Raw genomic sequence first — 21602 nt, forward strand, 5'->3', positions numbered from 1 at the left:
TTTAGCCCCTCTACCCTTCGTATATCCATACGTCACGGTCACGCCAACTTCCAGTCGGAGCTTCGTGGTCGCCTCGATCGCGAGGACGCGCTCAATCAATCCGGCACATTTATTCACGGAACGCTATCAGGGAAATACCCCGCGGGGTGCAACTGGCTCACTGTCCGAAAGAAAGAAGCGGATGCTCGAAGACAGGGGTGCCGCGCTTGACCCCATGTGCGCGCCTCGGCTCCTGGTATGACCCAGCAACTAACCGCGTTGTCTTTCGATCGCATTTAGCGGCTAGCAGCGGCCGCAACGAAACGGCGTGGTACGCACTTTCCCGGGAGTTCCACGGCAGGTCTCGGCGTCGTGGTCGACGACCAAGCGCCACCCGTCAACCCTGCAGCAGTCAAACGTGTCTCGCCTCGGCATCGCCCCTGATCTGTCCGAGGCGACGTATTGTGAGCTTCACGAAGCGATTCGTCGCGGGAGAGGCTGGAAGGTCGCTTGCCCGCTGGCCGATCGTAACAGTCCGCGGGCCGTGAATACAAGGCTTATTTTGGAGAGCTCTCGGTTGATTAACTAGACATTCAACTTGTTGAACCCTGTGTACGCAGGGGTTAAACACCCATAGCTTTTTCTTTTTTTATTGTAGTTTTGGTAATATGAACCCTCCTCCCACACTTATCTCTCCTAACCCTGGATGCCACTTCTAGAGTGCACACACTCTTCCCTAATCATAGCACACACACACACAAGACGACAGACGTGTATCGAATCAGTTTATTCTCGTCTGCTATGCACGTCTGCTATGCACGTCTGCTATGCACGCACGCACACACGCTGAGAACGCGGTAGTCGGGGCGCGACATGACGCGAGCGTATGCATAAATGTGCGGCGATACCGACGACGCGGCAGACGTGCTCCACATAAAAGTTAGGCGGCGACGAGCCCATACGCGAATTACGCCTGCCGGGTGACGCACAGTGCATAATGCGAGTTGAAGGCCCCACCCATTCCACGTCTGCTACAACAGAGAGCGAACGTACGTACTGCGTACACTCGCCGCATGAAACGCGAAGGAAGAATTTAAAATTCAAATTGAAACTCGCTACCAGTGTGATCGCTAGAGGTGGCAGGAACTATGATATACGCACTAGAAACAAAATTACGGCGATGTAACACGAACTTGAGACGGCGGAAACAAAGATAGGCGCATTAGCCAACCGTACACTGACATGTTTCATTCAGCGAGTACAGATACACGTATAGCGTATAGGCGAAAAATATGCGTCGCACTTATGCTATCGAAGCGTGTTGTCATTCTTACAAGATATTTAGAGGAGTCCACGCAACTAATTTAGCCTAAAAAAAAAAACAAGAAACACTAGCAACAAACGTTCTCAAAATGGCACCGCCAACCTACTGCAAAAACGGTTTGTGCATACGCTAAGTACGAAAGTAAGAGAGGCCAAGCGTGCTGCCTAGAGGACGGCGAATGAAGATCTACGCAAGTGATTTAAGCTTTAACTGAACTACGCAAATACCATCAATATCGGTAACAGCATAACCAGTTCCACAGGCAGCAAACGAAAGCCAGGGATCCGCCATGAGCTGCCGTACACACCACAAGCTCAACGATGCAATCAGATGGACTCAACAGTCCATCTAATGCTCAGCTGCCTTGATACCCATTGGTTACCCTGGCCTGCTCTGGCCTAAAATACGTATTATGCGATCTCCCAGCGCAGCTTCTCCTCCCCCCGTCTCCTATAGACTAAGATGTTATTTTTATAAAAACTTAAGAGCGCTAAAAACACGAAAGACGCAGAAAAAGAAACACACCACACGTCCAGGCCTTTCGTGTTTTTAGCGCTCTAAGTTTTTATTAATATGTGTTAGCAACTATCTATCCTAACCACCTATGCATCCTATTGTAAGATGTCATCTTTCACACACGGAGTATGGACGTGGCGTTGGTGCAATATTCACGCCTACAACTGTTACGTTAGAAATATGCGGATAGCGATGTTCACTGAACCAGCTGTACAACAATAGGGCCGTCTCGATGACGCCAGCGCATTCCTTGATCGGGAAACGCAGCGGTACTCGGGAGAGGAACCACGCGGTGTGGCCAACGTTGCGTTCGGCTGAAGCGTGACCAGACGACGACGCACGGCCGACTTGTGTGTTTCCATTTTAAAGCAGGACACAAGGAACGGCGCTGCAGACGAGCTAACGCGAGGATGCGACGCACAGTGCCATATCGTAAGCGCGAGAACAAGCGCCAGTAGTATGATTAGCAAAAAAATCAATGCGAAGTACGGAGGCCAGGCGCCGAGGGAGAGGAAGGACGGTGCCCACCTCTTTCGCGCCACGAACAACGTTGCCTGCCCCGACGCATTTCGCAGTTTTTAGGGAAACGCGTGAGACGAAACAGATTAATCGCACTGAGGAAGTTGGCAACGACGACCAAAAAGAAAAAAGTTTCGCGTGCGCCAGTTTGCATATACACGTCAACGTTGATTTCTCATCATACTCTGTGAAAAGGTATACAGTGCCAATGTCAGACTGAACTAAGAACCAACCGGCCGCGTGAGTCGGAAGACGGTGCAGAGCTCGCCCATTGTGGGGCACTTAATGGATTCATTCAGCCGCGCCGCCAAGTAGAGGGGACTAGCGGCTCGGCACGAACGCGGCTAACAAAGGCGCGACACTTCCGCTTGTAGTGCGCTTCGCCGGCTGAGTCACGCCGCGCTGCAGAAGATATAGGCGACGTGCAGTAGTACGTGTAGCAAGAGACAAACCAGACAAGTTGCAGAGTAGTTCAATTCTGAAGCGTAAAACAGTGGCGATCCAACGAGAAAACGAGAAAGTGTCCAAACGAACAAAAGTGCACACGGCCATCTTAATAAAAATAAATAAATAAACTCAAGTGCCACCCAATCCAATACTGCGACAACGGGGCCGACAATAAGAACTGCACGTCGACAACAACAGCGATTAACGATAACAGTGAGCGACAACACATGTGCGCGGATCTTCTGCGTTTAGTGGCGCCTTCCGACTACTGACGACGAGAGAACGGAAGTTCAGACTTGGCGATCCCGCTTTTTTATAACCAATGCGGAACATGCTAGCACCACTTCTTTAGCTTCTTATTTCGACGTCCACAGCGATGTGATACTGACGCATAGCCTGTACTATAACGCCGTGCCTTCTTGCACCAAAGTAAACTAGTTCGAAGTAGCGCACACTGGTGCTCCGTTGAGTGTCGTCGAGGCCACCGTTTGGTATACAGCCGGCAGGGCGGAACTTGTCAATAGAACAAAATGGCATACATGACGTCATGTGAATACTCCCTATAGCGATGACGGTGTGAAGCACACTGTCGCGGCGTTTTAAGCAGCTGTCGCTGTCAAGAAGAAAGTCAGTGACCGGCACTTGCCTGACCCCAATCAAGACTACAGACGTGTATCAAACGACCGCTACTGCTATTCGAAGCATACCGACAAAAGGTGCAAGCCGGTGGTCGATAAACCTTGCAGGGCACGAATTCGTGAAAAAAAAAAAAAAAACACGCCACTATACTAACGGATAACAACTACAGTTAAGAATACTACGCTATCCCACGATCGTTAAAGCTCAAACGTCCACTTGTACATATGCGACTTTTTCGAACTTGGAGGGAGCACGGCTTCCGTTTCTAACGCAGAAACCGTCGTCAGAGGACGATCATCCTCTCACGCACAAAGTTGGAAAACGAAATGGGCGGGTCAAAGCGAGACGGCAAACACTCTTCCGCTACACCGGCCCGGGCAGTCACGATCTTCGAGAATGGCGCGCACACTTTTCGGCAACGAAAGCGGAACGGAGACGAGAAAAGGGGGAGTCGAAGAAGCGAGAGATTCCTCCACTCATCGCTAATGCTTTCAGGGACGCCTGGAGTTTGCCTCGTCTTCGAGAGGAAATAAAAAACGGGAAAAGCTGACGGCGCCCAACCAACGTTTTGTCGAGCGAAAGCGAGAAGAAAGCGACAACCGGAAACCAAGTTGCTGTTTATTATTCTTTTACCTTCTCCCCCCCGGAATGAGCTTTCGCTTGTTTCCGGCTAGAAGAAGCGTAAGGCAGATAGGTTTTGCCTGCTGCTGCCGCCGCCATTCGCTAACCGTTGTGGCGGCGAAAAGAGTATCTGGGCCAAGTATACACCATTAGGAATCGCGCATCTCGAAACCTGCGAAAAGAAGTGGAGATTAACGGGCCCCCTTTTGTGCCGCGGAAAGCGTCGTGACTGCCGTTACCTCGCCCACTGCCGCCGAGCGTCCGACCTCAATTATCCCGTAGCTGAGCACTGCGATATTAACCGCGCTGTGCTTCCAGGCCCGAAGAATGCACAGTGCAGACGGCGAGGCCACGCAGCAGGCGCAGACGACCGCCAGACGAATTAATTGGCTCCGGCTGGCTACTTGGCTTAACCAGCGCACGGCGTAGACGTACGGCTGCATGACCTCACCCCAAGCGGATGATAATACGTATTCATACGTCTTGAGTGCCGCTGCCTTGGAATGTGAATGTGTCGCGAATGCGCGGTATTGTGACAAAGCAGCTAGCAGTGAACGTGTCTCGTACGCTCCTTTTGGCGCGTCGAACGAGCGCGTTGGGCAGCACGATGCTGTGCTGACGTTAAATTAAGGACAGCGATTAGCAAAACTTTGTGTGACGTAAAATACAGAAACGAAAGTCTGTAGCTTATACATGCCACCTTCTGGACAAGTTGCCACCTTCTGGATACATGCCACCTTCTGGCCAAGTATGACTGAATAACTGCAAAGTAGGTACTCACAAGGGAATAGCTGTAAAAAATTTATTGGCAGGCCAATTATACATATGGGGCAATTACTTCACTTTGAACGTTTGTTTCTGTAAGAACCTTTGACATATACAAGACATAGAATGCTCTACACTCCACAATGTCGCTCTGCGACCCTATATTCCAAACAGGATAAGGCGTAATATCCTTTGCTGGTGGTAAATGTCTCCTTTTGCATGTCGCTGTTGCCTCGTAGCTCCAAGATGCCGCAAGCGATTGCGCGGCGATGACAGCGATCTAAATAAAGAAGGAAATCGTGCGGGGGAATAGAAACAGACCAAGAATATTCCAACCGCTTTCCCTTTGCGTGAAGCAGACACGTTTCCGAACATCACAGATATGTAAAGAACAATGACTTTTTGAACGAAACGTGTGGCTAAACCCCGTGATAACGTTAATACTAACGCTAATCTAACAGTAAACCAATCAAAGTGGAACCAAGTGGACCTGCACATTGTAAGCTGCAGTTAAGTCATCACGCATAACTAATCCAGTACCTCCTCTCCTGTACGGGGCCTGCACCATGCCTCTTACGCGAGCGCAGGATGAATGCTGCGAACCTGCGCACGAATTCTGCACTGGACGAAACGGACAGGTGCAGATGACGGCATATGCTGCACGGTGAATCGAATAGGGAATAGCACCGCACAGTGAACCATAGGTCGGCGAACAACCTAAGAGTGCAGCGGCTAATGGAATTCGTGTCGGATTACATGCAACCACAGCATTCACTTCTGCGGTGACGTCACCGCCAAGGTGAACATTCCACAACGCAATCTTTCGGGAACCGTTTTGGAGCCCGGAGGCGCACATGGTGGAAGTAATACGGTTCCGTGGGAGGAGCTTGTCACTCACATAAAGAGATGCTGACTTTGACGAGAAGCAGACGATATTCACCTGACTCATCGCTTGGCATGCTGCTCCAGGTTTTGGGCGAAAATTACGGTATACACAAACTGGCAACGGAAACAGCAGACGCACGCGAGTCTCCTCCTCCTCCTCGTGAGATGCAACCTCCCCCCCCCCCCCCCCCATCTCATTCCGGCCCCAGTCGCACACATGCGCAGTAAAACTATTCAGAACATGTCGTGAAGGCCCGCAGATCTTCGAAACTGAGCTGTGCTCAGTTGTCATTAGGTATAGTTCAGGAAGTACAACCGAATCGAAGGGACCTTTGGTCCGTTCGTTCTTACACTGGCGCGAGGATAGTATAATTCACGTGCTCGACCCCGCCGACACACGCGTATTTTTTTTTTTTTCCTAGCGCAGGTGCGTTTTCTTTCTCCCGAGACTAGTTTCCTAACCGCTCGTAGAGACGGCGGGATGCGATAAGCGAGCGCACCCGAGGATACACAGTGCACGCATCTTCGCAGAGGTCGAGGAGGCGAGCGAGAGGTCTTGGCCCTCTTGCGTCGACAACGTACACACCATGGGATACGAGGACAATGTCGCCATTAATAATTCCGTCTTGACGCCGCTCGGTCAATGACACGGCGTCGAGACAGCCGCATAGCTTATACTAAGCGAGCTTGTAATATATGTGCAATGGAGGAACGTCAGTCAATAAAGGGCTGCCGTTCAGGGAAAAAAATAAATAAAAATAAAACGAACGTTGAAAGCCCCGGCAAGTGAAACCGCACTTCGACACTCACTCACGTCTCACGATAACCGTTCACGCAAGAACCACGGTGTTCCTACAAGTGTACAGTTATTGCTGGACTAGTAGGTGAAACATACCTACCAGAAGCAAACTCGCACGCAGAGCCGTGCACTCCCCAAGCGAACTGTGGATAACCCTTACCTAGACGCCCTACTGCCAATGAATCATTTTTTAATAAAAATCGAACAAAACTGCAAAAAGTTGCATTCTCTGACGTCTTGTAATGCAACAAAATTTTTTTTTTTTAACGAATGCCCTCGTCATCGGGTTCATACCTGAATGCCCCGGAGGGACTTTCCAATCGTGTCCTGCATTTACCCGGATTTCTCGATTACTAAAGATCTGTCCGCTTAGACGTTCTCGAGCACTATCGAACACTAATCTATCACTCTGGCGTGACTTAAGATTTGCCTTTATGTCCTCCCAACCTTGTGAAGGACGCGAAGTTTTTCGTGATTTCGGACGGTAGGGGGGGGGGGGGGTGACACGAACCTGTTAATGCGTACGGCGTCCATAAACATTTGCGTACGTTTTTCTACGTAGCGGAAATTAGTAAACAGTAGTGATGAGCGAATATTCGAGACTTACAATACGAATAGTTAGTGTTTACTATTCGATTCTTATTCGAAAAGGCACTATTCGGTATTTCCGTATGTTCGAAACTAACCAAACATTTCGCAGCAACCAGTTGTTTAGGCCTGGCTACTGTTTTCTGTCTGCTAAACACGGTATCGCTAATTATCAGAACTGTGACAAAGGCAAACATTGTCGAGGCAATGTGGAAACGAAATGGGTAATGCAAGATTTGTTTCCGGTTTCGCGGCGGTAGCCTACATGACAAGCTGCGATTTTTTCTTGTAGTCTGTCACCCAGCGCTTTTGACAGTCTAGCTATGTATCAGTTGTATCGTTTACAGTACAAACAGTGATGGTTTCTGCGATTTTTTCTTGTAGTCTGTCACCCAGCGCTTTTGACAGTCTAGCTATGTATCAGTTGTATCGTTTACAGTACAAACAGTGATGGTTTTTATTTGTACAAGGCCTCTTACATGTGGCTGCGGCACACAACTCCTTTAGAAGCTTCTTTCTTCCTATCTCTTTCTTTTACCCATTCCAACCTTTCCGAAAGCCACTCATACAGCAGCGATTCTTCTTTCTTGGAGAGCTTGTTTGGAACCAGGCTCTAATACCTTTTGAAAGTTCTTGATGCAGTTTTTCTCATGACAGTTGGTGATCTTGTGTTCTAAAGTGATAATATGTCCATTATAGTTAGCCATTTTGTTTTAACTAGTCAGCTAGCAGTAGATGCGTGATATCTAATTATAACAAATATTCTTGCTGTAAATTTATGCGTTTGACTATTCGACATTCCATTCAATATCAACTATTCACATTCGAAAAAGTTTACATTCGACCACTATTACAGTGTAAGTAAGTCTTATAAACGACTGGTATCATACAAAGCTAAAAAACCTCACTGTTTCGTCCAATACCACAGTTAAAACGCACGAAGCCGCACTAGAGTTGTTGCGAAAATCGTTTTTGTCGGCACAACCACAGAAATAAAGGTGGTGACATCGCGTGGCAGGGTCGATACGCCGACGCTGCGTCAAACCTTCTCAAAATACCCGACTTTTCTCAAAAGCTTGCACAGACAGTATGGCATAGGCCCCTGACAAGTGGTTTCGCAAACATTCGTCTTCAAGTATGTACGAAATTGAACTTTCTCGGTTATCAAGGAGATTTAAAAGGAGGTTTGAAGATATGTCTGATATATGCCCAAGAGGTCTCGGAAAGAGCTCCCTTCATCTTCGTTTCCTTTCCTTCTCATGTCTTCCATATTAACCTTTCCCTACCCCTCACCCAACCGACGTTTCTGTGTTTTGTTTTTCTTCTTTTCTTTTGGGGGGGGGGGGGCGTGCTGACCACTTACGATGCGTGCAGATTAGAACCTTCCTTTCCTTATTTGCTTTTCCGTGTCAAAAGCCACACGCCCATCGGGAAGACTCAGCGCCGTCACATTTCGGAGTTCAGCTGTTACACGTTTTACGCAGCTGACGACAAGACCTCCAATCAGCGCTAGCTGACGTCAGTGAACAGAAATAACATCGCGCGGTTTGTTTCACGCCGCAGACGGCAAACAAGTCGACGCACCTATGAGTCAGCCGGCGTGTCGAAGGCCTTCTGTGCTGCGCAAAGCCATCATCATCTGGTGTCATTCACACGTGCAGGCTTTATCTGCATCCGTATACGTGCGAAAAAATAATAATAAAGGTAGCAAGAGCACGCTGTTCCTGCCCTACCGCTGGACGGTCATCGAGGTGTCGAGAAATTTCTGCTTCTGGCACCGCCAGCTATCAGCAGCAAACACTGACGTGACGGTCTTCCATAACGATATCGTAATTTGCTTTTATCTGTCCTTCCGCGAAACCGACCCGGAGATAACAGCGTTCAGTCGAGAGGGGCCGAACAAGACAATTATGGCCGGCATGAGCAAAGAGGCAGATGGGAAAACGAGGCGGAGTCGTCTGGCAGGAAGGACAAGCCCGGGGAGATTACTTTTGCTAGCTTGAAATGCCTTTTAGAAACCATTTAACCAGCTTGCCGACGCCCTTTTATTTATTATTTCATCATTTTCCCGCGCGAGGTCAGCTGATCGGTTAAAATTACCGAGCCCATGCGGTCAACGCAGTGCAATGGCATCGAAAATACGCATCTCAACACGAGGTCTTTCAGACAGCTCGACGCTCAGGTATCGAGACAGACTGCTTGCACGGTTTCGGGCGCCGGACGTAGACAGAAACAGGTACACAGGGACAGCGCTTCACTTTCAACTACAGATTTTATTTTCGCACGCATCGATGTATATGTACCGTACGAGCGGAAACAAACGTGACAGGAAAAAACAACATTCAGTGGTGCATATCCATGAACCGTACACGTGTGCAAGGCATGGTGAAAACACATAGCACAATGGTTACAAAGATAAACAGACGAACCGTATCACTTTTTCTGATAGCGACACTGATGGCTTACTCATGCACATTTCCTGCAATTTCGGAATTTCGTAAGCTTCCACAATCTCCCTTGTTTCCTTCGCTGCGTGGAAGCCTACGAAATTGCAAAATTACAGGAAATGTATGTGAGCAAGCCATCAGTGTCGATATCTGAAAAGGAGATACGGTTCATCCGTTTATGTTTGTAACCATTGCAGTATGTGTTTTCACCATGCCTTACACACGTGTACGGTTCATAAATATGCACCACTGAATGTGTTTTTTGTTTTCTTTTTTTTGTCACGTTTACTTTCGCTCGTACCGTACATATACATCGATGCGTGCGAAAATAAAATCTGTAGTTGAAAGTGAAGCGCTGTCTCTGTTTCTTTCTACGTCCTCGTTCAGTCGCGCTTATACACTCTGTCATGGATTCTAACCAACTAGCCCGCCAACGTGTTTTAACCAAGTAGTCCTTCTCCATGCCGGAAACACACCGCGTGCCAGCAAATGCAACTTTGAACGACGCGGCCAATACGCCGGAAGCACTCAGCGCAGTACATAAAAACAAACAAGTAACCTGGCAGTTATTTATAGATGGGAACGGTAATTGCAGCTTAGACGCGCAACCCAGCCATAGCTTTTTATCAAAGTGCAAGGGAAGGCGGAACATAGTCGCTCGCCGGACTTCACCGCCAAAAAGATACCGGCGTCATCGTCGCTAGATACCAGACGTCGGATGACTGCTGAAACGACAAAAAAAGAAGAAAAAAAAGCAGTGCCGATGGGGCGTCTCGAATTTTTCGCTGCGTCGGTTGCCAAGAGGGCGATGAATCACATGAGTGCATTCGCTATCCAAGCACGCCGGACGACCAAGACGGAAACCATAAACAAGACCGAAAGAAGAACGTCAAAAAAATAGAGAGAGGGAAAAGACGAGCACGCCCAAACAACATCGGACGACGCGATAGAAGATTCCAGTGAGGAAGACACTTTCTCTCATATTTGAGGTCGGCTAGGAAAACAACAGGCCAGGCGCGGTTTCCATAACGGCGGATATTGTTGGTAACATTTAAAGAAATGCCGTGGTAGTGGACTTACCCAAGAAGTGTCTGGTCAGCTAGTTGCTTGACTCGTAGGATTTGCTTCTTCATGATGACGACGCCAGGCCGGCGCTTGGAGCCCGGAGTGAAGCAGTAGTCGGGGTCGGAAACCTAGGCGTGCTCGCTCACACACACATACGCGCACCAGGCGGGGTTGGAATCTTCTGAAACCGCCACGGACAGCTGAGGGACGGAACGGGGAGCAAATTAAAGAAGAGAAGAAAAAGCTCGGGAGAAAATAAGCGGAGAGTAGGCAGGGAAGGGGATGGGGGGGTAGCACAAACGCGCGTCTTCGTCGCAGTGTTGTCTGTTCACCGCACCATCACCAGACGAAGGAGCAGAAGAAACCTCGTCACCACCACGCCACGAGAAACAACGCCACAGCGGCGGTCGTCGCCGGGTTCGCGGAATATATCACCACGGCGCGCACGGACGATGCACCGGCAGCACAACAGTCGCGGTTAGTAGATCCGACTCGGGGACCGACGAAGACGACGAACGACCACAACAACGGCAGCAGCAGCCGCGACTATTCATGTCACGACGGGATTGCCGCGAAGAGCCACACCATCACAAGCAAGCTACTCGGGGCTCGCTTCCTTCGCTTGCAAGCTGTGCGCGCCAGCGGCGACAGGAGAAAGCGGGGGAAAGCGACGACGGCGTCTCGGTCGCCCTGTTCGCCGTAAACGCAGCCGTGATTGGCCGATGTAAAAACATGTAGCCAATCGAGGGCCCCTTTGTTGAAACTTTAGCGGAGGCGAGGAGTGCGCTCGCGCTGGTAGCGAAGTCTGCTCATCGCAGGCGACTTGCCGCGTCCTAGCGGTCGTAGAAAGAACTCTACAGTAGCTTTTATGTTTAAAACGTAAGCTTTACCACCACTTTTTATAGGACAAAGTTTAGCGTCTAAGTAGTCAATAAAAGGTAAATGCGTTTAAATAATTTCTAATATTTATATTATAGCTTTGCTTCTTAGATTTTTTGCTCAAATGTTATAGAAATTTTGATTTGATTAAAAGTAAACTGTAAGACTCCATGGCAAACACACTCAATCTTTTTATTTGTAAGTTTTTACCAAAAAAATTCAACTTTTATGTCAGCGTTTGTTTTGCTTCCGAATACTCTCACATGTTTTTACATGTAGGGGCAACTAGCCGCAAGGGCAACGACACTATCCTTTCCCAACATGGCCGCCTTGGCGCAGCAAATTTTGCTGGAGGCTGCCGAAAAAGAGGCCTCCTACAAGCCCGTGGATGTTGTAAAGGACTTGGATCTCGAGTTCGACCTCGGAAATCTCCTCGCTACAGACCCCAATCCGTTGGATATCGCCAACCTCAAGTAAGGCGCCCGTGGGCAGTGTATAAACACAGCACGTGTCAGCCATCATCTCCTTTGGATGTGGCCACGATGCGCGATTTTTTGAAAGAAAATGCTTGGATTAATATTGTGCTGTGCGCTGCTTGCGGTCCTCTATCACTCGCAGCTCACCATTGCGTGTCCACTTGCAGATGACAGCGGCTGTGATGTTTTGGGTCGGTGAATGCGATGTCGACACAACTGCGTGTTTGACGCATGCGGGAACTGAAACTGAGTCACGTGAAGTCTCGTGCGTGGAACTTGTGGTTTTCTCGATCTCGTGTTTGCGTCTTTGTCGTTCGCTTAAGTTCTTTTTGTGTGTGTGTGTTTGTAATTTGCACGAACGTACGCGTAGTGTCAAGAGCTGACACGACAAACCGCAGCCGTCTGAGCCCTTGTTATGTTGAGACAACAAGAGCCTCACGTGAGAGTGCTGCAGCGACTGTCATGCTTGACTGAAAGTAAGTTTACGGTCTTACAGATGCCAACAACTTCTAGCATAGACGCTTCTTTCTCCTATTTCTTGTTTTATATTTCTTGTTTCCTTATTCTTTTTTTTTTATGTGCGAGCTCATAAATGACGTGGTTGCAGCCGCAGCATGACGATCATCTTTGCAGTTCTTCGTGTAGCGACCTTTTCTTGTTTTCGGGCAGTCCAAAGTTCAGGGCGTCTGACGTACCAGTCTGAATCATGTCAGTTTACCTCTAGTACTCGTCGACATTTACCGCATTTTCTTCTTCTTTTTTTTTTCCCATAGAAACCAGCCTGTAGCATTTGGACACTTGACCAAGGCATCGAAATAACAAGCTAGTAGCCATGTCGAGAAAGTAAAAGTGAAGGTCATTCAAGGAAACATTCAGTATTGAAATATGTTTCTTGTGACAGTTTGTGGAATGTTGCTAAGTTTACGATAAGCACGAATACATATACGTCTTGTCAGTCCTCTTTTCCCTATGTGTGTTTGTGCATATCTTACATTCAGCACACAGTGCTTAAGTGCGCCCCCCCCCCCCCAAGAAAAAACGTTGGCCGATACGACGATGAGTTTTCCTGAATCTATTGGGGATTTGTGTTCTTCGAAGCTTTACATTTGTTTTATTATTGTGCTAATGACTGGTGGTACTTTAAATCTCTGTGTCTATTTTTTCTCTGTCGCTCTCTCTCTCCCTGTTGTCTCCGTGTTATTTTCAAAGTTTTTTTTCCCCATGGTGTAAGAGCAAACTCAACAAAATTTGAAGAGAAACCACAATAGCAGGCACCATGAGACAGCGAAGGAAGGAAGTTTCGTTATTAATTCCTTAGAATTACATGTTGTGCTCATGCCCTACAAGTAATTTTCGATGAAAGAAAAAGTGACAGCACATATGGTGGCCTTTGAGATTGCACCAGAATCTTCTGGCACACTGCACAAGTACACACAGTATGTTGGTTTCAAGCACATAGTGCAGTTTTCTTCGCCGACCTTTCTTATTTCAGTTAAAAAAAAAAAATGTTTGCCTGCAGTTCTTGCATTTCATCATGGTAAAGATGGTTCACAAATCTTCTGTGCCTTTTCATTTCAGTGGCGGTGAAGGAAAATTTACATTTCCATCTCCATCATGATTTGTCTTGGCAGCACCCACCATTGTTGCTCAGTGGCTATGGTGTTGGGCTGCTGAGCACAAGGTCGCGGGATTGAATCCCGGCCACGGCGGCCGCATTTAGATGGGGGCGAAATGCGAAAACACTCGTGTACTTAGATTTAGGTGCACGTTAAAGAACCCCATGTGGTCAAAATTTCCGGAGTCCTCCACTACGGCGTGCCTCATAATCAGAAAGTGGTTTTGGCACGTAAAACCCCATAAGTTAATTTTTTAAATTTTGTCTTGGCAGCCTCTGCTGCAACCCAGACTTGAAAAGCTGCGTATTTCGCATTTTTCGAAATTGTTACACAGCTTCTTATGTCAGTTGTTTCCTTTGTTATTCTCCCCCTCACCATGTTCGGGCATGACAGATGATGAGGTGACATGGATGATGAGGCGACAATTGTTTGAAATTAAATTCTGGGGTTTTACGAGCTCAAACCACAATGTGATTACGAGGCACGCCATACTGGAGGACTCTGGAGTAATTGCGACCACCTGGGGTTCTTTATGCGCTCCCAATGTATGGTAAACAGGCGTTCTTGCAATTTGCTCCCATCAAAAAGCAGCCAGGATTTTATATCGCTCCCATGGGCTTAGCAGTGAAACGTAAGAGCCACTGCACCACCACAGCGGGTGACAATTGCTCTACTAAATATTACACCAATGTACAGCGGACACAATACAGACAATAACTAAGGCTGTTAGAATGTACAAAAACTATCCACACCTTCAGAAACTGAAGTATAATCAGCCTAGCATTTTCAATGGTGCAGTTTTCAACCAAACATGCATTTTCTTTGTTGCTAATTTGTCCCTATTGATTGTTGCTTTCTTCTGTCCCTCTAGAAAAACGTTGAAGCATTTTTTGGTATGAAAATGTTCCCGATCGGTTTAAAATTATGCTGTGAACATGGAAACCAAATGACATTAAGCTGCATGCAGCAGGAAATATGCAATCTGCCATGATATAATTGCTTGCTCTTTCCTGCAGCTTTCCAAACCCCTCTTGTCTTCCACGTTAGGCAGAAATTAACCATGTCGTTTGATGAAGTGTGCTATCTTATAGACACTAACCATTTAGGACGTGTGTATACACTGTTCCCTATTTCCATAGAAAATAAGCAACCACCGGCCCATCCTGTCACTGCTCCATTGTCAATCTTGAGCACCTTTGCCAGCCACTATCCTTGAAGGATTATAAAGAGAACACTACAGAAAGCAGGAGCACCTGAAAATTGTCAGCGATAGGCAGGACATTGGTGTCAGCACCTGCCCAATTGTGAGGAAATGTTGCACTGTGGGGGAAGGAAGAAGATAAACATTTCGCTCTTAATACCTCTGTTCGTATTAGGTCCTCACCAAAATTTCTTGGGCATATATTTTATAAAAGGCATCACACACATTCCAGCATGTTTCACATTTTCAAAAGAAGGTGCTTCAGCGTTCCTTTAATTGAATGGGCCTTATGCTAATTTTTGTGGGCCGATGAACGAAAAACATGAGCATGGCAACTCACTGTTTGCTTTGAGTACCACTGAATTAATTTTTCTGCCCCCTTCCCCTTCTTTTTTTTTCTTTTTTTACATGAGTAGAACTGGCTCTTGTGCCATTAAAACCCATTAATCATAGTCATCCTCTTTTACAGGTCCCAGTCTCGAGAGGGGTACCTCAAGGAACTTGCCAGAGATGACACACAGCTTCTCATCAACAGACTCTTTCAGGTATGGGCAACAAGGACAGAGAGTCCTCATTTTACGAACAAAAAGCCATGCTTCTGAACTTTGTGTGGTATAAGAACTACTGAACCTGCCGCCACTAACTGTATCACAAAATTTTATTGTGCATTTGTTCGCACTGAATTATACACTGCGCAGCACTTGCGTCTTGGCTGCAGAGTGCTAGTTGAAATGGTGCAATCGAGATTCTGCGAAAAAGTTCAAAAGCATATTTATGAGGGCAAGGTTGGGAAAGGCATTTCATGAAGCACACAAAATTGTGTTGACCACTTGATTGAGTGCGGAAACATGTTGCTTGGCCTTGTGTGTGTACAGTAGGACCGGGAAACGAGAGAACTACATGTAAATACTAACAGAGCAATCAATTATAAACTCATTAGACAGTGCCCATAAATTGTACCAACTCAAGGCAGAGGAAGTTCACAAATGGGAAAAAAATTATCATAATGATTAAAGTCCAGCAAGTATCGCCTACTCATGTGCTCTGTCATTTGCTTTGTCATGCTAAGGCTTAGCTGATGCTAATAAGTTGTAGTGCAAAGTAGCATGCACCACAACAGTGCTAGCATTCTTCGTAGCTAAAATCAATCACTTTCATTTTTCTTGCAGTTGCCCACAGAGCGTAAAGAGGATGTCGTCGTCGCCACGGTAAGTTGAGAGGAATGTTCTTATTAAGTGTGTGCTTCCCTGTAGCCAAATGATTTGAGTCGATTTGCATTAACTTGAACATTTATAGATTGTGTGTTTCTCATAAAGGGGTGCTGATATGACATTTTCAAATTGTAAATTCAAAAGAATTTTATATGGAGGTCTGAGCCCTTTAAACATTTGAAAAAAGATATTGTCAAGCATCAAAGTGCCCCAAATAATTTACTTTAATGCTTGCTTCTACAAACTTGTTCTGGTACTGGGAAAGAGGATGCACTGTAATGTCCTGATACATTGACTCGCTCTGTGAGACGTGACCATCACCTCACACGTTTGATACCTTTGCAGCTGCCTGAGGGGACCACAAGGTTACCCCGGGAGAAACCGGTAAGTCCTGGTGTTTAACATCCTCTGCTTGCTGCTAATATAGTACAGTGTGCTGCGTGGCCTTCACTTGTGATGGTTTCTTTGCTTCTGTATCTGTGTTATCATGTCTTCATTGCTGTGAAAGTGATGTGCGCAGTATCGGTTATCATGTCACAAAACCTGTAGCTCTCTGTCCGATGGGTTCGTCATTAGTAGATGTTCCATGATACATGTGTCGCAAGGCATTTCAGAATTGTCACAATGATCGGCCATTGATCCAGCATCTCACAATGTCACACTCTCCTCCTCAGACCCTGTGTCCATCCTCGTTGACATCGGCTTTCATCATTTTCTTAGAAAACCAGAAACAATAAGATAAAGAATACTGGTGCAACACAAAGCTAGTGGTTGTATGCATCAAGCGTTTAACCATTTTGTTGGTACCACTTTTCGAGCAGATTTATACATTGTGGGAAATCTGCTGTCCGGAATTGTCTCCGGCTGTGAAAAATGAATGTGTAGGGCATTTCAAATACCATGAGATGACATTGAAATACAGGATGAAAAGTGAAGGTAACGCTTCACCGGGCGATATCAAACCTGTGTCTGTATGTTTAGGCAAATAGAAGGCATTCTTTTCTGAACTGGGAGAATGGACTTGCTTCACATACATGGAGGTGCTGCTGTGACCGTGTACCGGTACAGCCTATCGTGCAATTCATAACTGTAGTAGCTTAGCACAATGTAATGGACAGACACAAGAAACAACAAAAGAGACACAGACAGGTGCTCGTCCATTACTTTGTACTAAGCTACCATAGTTATACTGCAAGACTAACTAGCAATCAGTTTTCCACCAAACAGTTAGATTTTCAAGTCTGTAAAAGACCAGTTCACACTAAGAAGGGACTACAAAAAGTTATTGTGTCACTAGGATTATGTCAGGTTTGAGTAAGCAGTATATGACAGACTGATTGCTCAGTGTGTCTTTTTACTTGTGCTATATTGTAACATTCTCATGTGTGGTAGCCTCTAATGCTGTTTGTATTGGACGAGGGAAACTCGGGATTCGTGCACTGGAGTGAATGCAGCTGTGCGAGTTTTGCAGATCGTTCACCCTCTGTCAAGGAATGACTCTTTGGATCTTTATTCATAGGAGTTTGCGACGTGCTGATATGTGCTGCTGCTATAAAATTACCCGTTTTATCCCCTTCAGATGCTGTATATGTTAGTACACATGCTGCATGTATATTGTACTTGTCAATTTTATGTGAAGGTTGTGGGATCGTCCCCCACCTGGGGGGATTGTTTTTTCATCCACTTTCATTTCCTCTAATTTGTAGTTTCTTAATTTCATTTATTAAGCACAAGTAACTCCCCCTATGCCGTCCTTGGTGCCAGTCTTTGTTGGCTTCTTATGATATGACTAATAAATATCGGGCCCCTCGGTTAACCCCCTTTCTTCTCGTTTGTCCAGCTTTTGGCACTTCTGGTGCCGAGCACAAATTCGTAGGTACAAGGGGGGTTAAAGTTAGAACTTAAGTACTCAAGCTTGTACAGTCGCCAATGGTTTCCTCACGCACCTGACTTTTTAAAAATCTGTTTGGATATTCTGACTTCCATGTGACACCAGCAAGTTCTCCATAGAGCCAACTTAAAATGGTTAGCAAAAATTCAGACACCATATGTGTGTTTCGCTCTTATCTTTTTAGACGTGATCAGCATGTGTGACATTGCACAAATGGCAGCTGTGAACAAAGTGTCATTCATGTGGTAGCCCGCGCGCTCTCTTTCGTAGTTGAAGCAGTTCTTTGAATGCCATGCAGTGGCTGTGAATAAATCTACGTGAACTCCACCAAACTGTAACTTCTGTTGCCGGCACTTGACAATCAACCCCTTTCAGATGCTGTCTGCATGATTGTGCGCACAAAGATAGTGAATAAAAATTAAAAGCACTGATTAAAAATTATGATATTTAATCTATGTGACAAGCATCCCAAAGCATTTCTGATTCGCTCTGTGCTGAAAGCTTTAATAATGAGTGTAAGATCTTTTAGTAAAATGAGTTGGAAGGTAGACAGCTGGGTGTTGACTGTAGGTGTCAGTTCATCTTCATGTAGCAGGTTCACTTAATTTGTGGTTTTTACAGCATGTTACATTCACATTATATTTCAAGTGCCTGGATGATGCTCTCATATCTAACATTCTGTAAATAGTTCTTGCATCTAGTTCTGTAAACTTCACTGAGGAATTGAAAAATTCTTATGTAGTTCTGCATATTTACTGTTTTTATGATTCTAAATGCACAAGAAATGTGATAAAACTAAATTTTCAATGGACATAATTAGTTGGCACCTAAAGGGGCTGAAGCAGGTGCAGGTTGGGCCTAATGGCATGGATGGTGTAAACATGGCGAATATTCACTGTTTGTTGTAGTCACTGGCATCTAGTTATTTGTGTGCTGGCAATAAAACGGGGTAAGCTTGTGCGCAGGCAGGAAGCTCAGTCTGAATTAGCGCAAAACAGCAGAAACTGTCAACATCACAACAGCATCCAACACCCATCCGTCCACTCGCTGGGTGAATACACAACGCCTCTGTGGTATTTATCTTCACGAAATTTCAATGAGGTACCTTTTAATTGAATCATATCACTGAGCAAATATCTATAAGTTAATTTTCAATATGGCTAGGTATTGTAAAAAAAAAAAGCAAGGTAGATATTTCTTCTGAAGTTTGTTTCTTAGAGTGCCCGATTATGAGGACATTTTTGCAGTCCCTCTCGGGGCTGAAAAATCAGTTGGCAACATTATTCAAGTGTGTGATCCTCTGTGCAGGTACCCAAACCCAAGCCTACGACGAGATGGTCCGAGTTTGCCAAACAGAAAGGCATCAAGTCTCGCAAGCGTGAGAAGCTTGTCTGGGATGAGACCATCAAGGTGAGGCCGGTTGCTTTTGTAGGACGAAGCAAGCACTCATATAGGATCGCTCACAATAAGAGGCAGTGGGCCCTCGTTACATGTTGTCACGTGACTGTCAGTGTTCGTTGAGTCAGTTTGATGTAAACTGCCTCTATGCAGGACATAGGCCATAAAATCTTTCATGTGAGAGTTTGTTTGGATTTTGTTCATCAGATGTAATTCTCTTTCTACATGGATGTACCAAAGGATTTATTTAGGAAGTTTAACCTTTTGAGGATCAATGCCGTAAATGTACTGCACGGCAACCAAGTCCCAAATAGTCAATGCCGCGTATCGACAACACCAATTTTTTGCCAAAATGCAACAATTTTTCAGCTCTTTGTTGCCCACCAAGTGCTGCTGCCTTGTATGGAAACAAAAAGTGATGTTTTTTTCTTCTAAGTCTTTTGGTTTTCAGTTTACACCTTCTTTACGCTGGCGTTTCAGTGACCGCTTGCGCAAGGGCACGTGGTGGTTACCGTATTTACTTGCATAATGATCGCACTGGCGTAATGATCGCGCCCCTGAATATTGTCTAAATTCGATTTTTTTCTTTCCCGTGTAATGATCACACCCTGAACTTGCCAAGTCTAGCTAGGCAAGACTAGCTAATGATGACTAGTCTAGCTAATGATGAACGGGCTTACCATCTGTCGAATGCTGTCGAATGCTACGCGAACAACTCTCCAAGACATACCAAACGGTCTGCATGCACCAAACATTCTTAAGGGGGGACACGGGTCTTTAGACCCAAAATATCATAAAAAAACGAATTTTGGAAAATAGCATTTCTCTAATCTACATCTACTATTCTCCCTATCTGCCAAGTTTCAAATCTCGTAAGGTCATATTTCAGCCGTACGAACAATTTAAAAACAGATGGGGCACCTGATTTTTCGCGTGTGTCGACGCGAAAACGACACACATTCAATGACGCCGCGCTCGCGTACTAGTGCCTTGAGGGCGGCCATCTTGGTCTCGTTTGAAAGAACGCGGTTTCGGCTTCAAATATCGCGCGCTGCCGCTTCGTTAGGCTTGCTGGTTCAATACAAAAACCGGCGGCAAAAATAGATGAAACGCGCGTTCTCATTCGCTGTCGCATGCACGTGACGAGATAACGCCACGTGATTGGCTGGGCGCACTCCCGAGCTGTCTGCTAGCCGCAGCAGAGGCGCACGCGAGACGCCATGTTCGATGCGATCGTTGTGTGAGTACGCGCGACGATGCCTCCTCCGCTCCGAAAGTTTGACTCTAAGCACAAGTATGGAAAGAAAACGAAGAAGTCCATGCTCAACAACTTCAAAAAACGCCCCACCGCGTCGCAAGTGGTTGAGGACGAGCCACCAACGGCGTCAAGCGACGGAACTGATGGAGCCGACCGAGTGCTAGGCCTAGGTGGTGCGACAACGAGTAGGTGCGACGAAAACGCCAGCCGCGTCCGTCGTGACACCGTTATGCTGACGCCTTCAGATTTGGAGGTAATCGACATGAGATCCGACGAGAAACTACAAGAGCTCGCGTCAACCGCAGCAGTGAGCCGTAAGTCGGAGATCTTGTCCGCTGGCGATGTCGCGGCCGGCCCGCTTGACGACACAGTTTTCACCGTGGTGTGCCTGGAATCGGCGAACGCACTGCTGGAGCATATGAATTGTAATACATGCGGCGGTAGCGCGAAAATCAGCCGGAAGGAGCGCGAATATGGCCTTGCAGTAAGTCTGGTGCTCATATGCTCGAAATGCGGCGACAAAGCGTCAGCGTGGAGCTCGCCGCGTGTGAATGGGACTCAGAAAGTGAATCCGTTTACCGTCAATATTCTGGCTGCGCGCGCAATGCAAAGCACCGGCAGTCGGCAAACTGCGTTCAATGATATTTTCGCAACAATGAATATATCGCACCGCGGGCTGCATACGAAAACGTGGCAGGGGTACGTCAAAACGAAGTTGACGCCCGCCGCGACCCGGGCAGCTGAGACGCTTACAACAGAATGCGCGAAGTCGGTCCGGCAGCTTTACAGCCAATTAAACTTCGGCAACCCGGGCAACGTCGCTGTATCGTACGACGGGTCTTGGATGACTCGCGGGCACAGTTCGCACATCGGTGTCGGCGCTGGTGAAAAGTGTATGCAGCGCATGGAGGAAAAAGACCGGCGCCGATCAGCCGCATCTGAACACAAGCGTGCATCGGCAGAAAATGTGCAGTGCTTGTTCAAAAAGCGCCACAGAGGCACAAATGCCCAAACTGACTATGCCCCAGGAGCCTACTAATGTTTTGGGAATGTGTATGTGCACACATTTGTGACTCTT

At 46.7% G+C, this 21602-nt stretch overlaps 2 protein-coding genes across 2 annotated transcripts in view; one reads left to right on the top strand and one right to left on the bottom strand.

Annotated features, from left to right (window-relative positions):
* LOC135921740 (SH3 domain-binding protein 1-like) overlaps positions 1-11370 on the bottom strand; it is a 155280-nt gene extending 143910 nt beyond the window's left edge. Inside the window, exon 1 of the mRNA XM_065456039.2 lies at positions 10610-11370. Coding sequence (XP_065312111.1) covers positions 10610-10662 — 53 coding nt within the window. The 5' untranslated portion in view covers positions 10663-11370. The remainder of the gene's footprint in view (positions 1-10609) is intronic.
* Positions 11371-11765: 395 nt separating this feature from the next.
* Positions 11766-21602, top strand: part of LOC135921741 (ribosome biogenesis regulatory protein homolog) — a 43262-nt gene continuing 33425 nt past the window's right edge. Inside the window, exons 1-5 of the mRNA XM_065456041.2 lie at positions 11766-11946; positions 15236-15311; positions 15936-15974; positions 16323-16361; positions 19177-19278. Coding sequence (XP_065312113.1) covers positions 11795-11946; positions 15236-15311; positions 15936-15974; positions 16323-16361; positions 19177-19278 — 408 coding nt within the window. The 5' untranslated portion in view covers positions 11766-11794. The remainder of the gene's footprint in view (positions 11947-15235; positions 15312-15935; positions 15975-16322; positions 16362-19176; positions 19279-21602) is intronic.

Source organism: Dermacentor albipictus, chromosome 8 (genome assembly GCF_038994185.2).
Source record: "Dermacentor albipictus isolate Rhodes 1998 colony chromosome 8, USDA_Dalb.pri_finalv2, whole genome shotgun sequence".
NCBI classification, from domain to species: Eukaryota; Metazoa; Arthropoda; class Arachnida; order Ixodida; family Ixodidae; genus Dermacentor; species Dermacentor albipictus.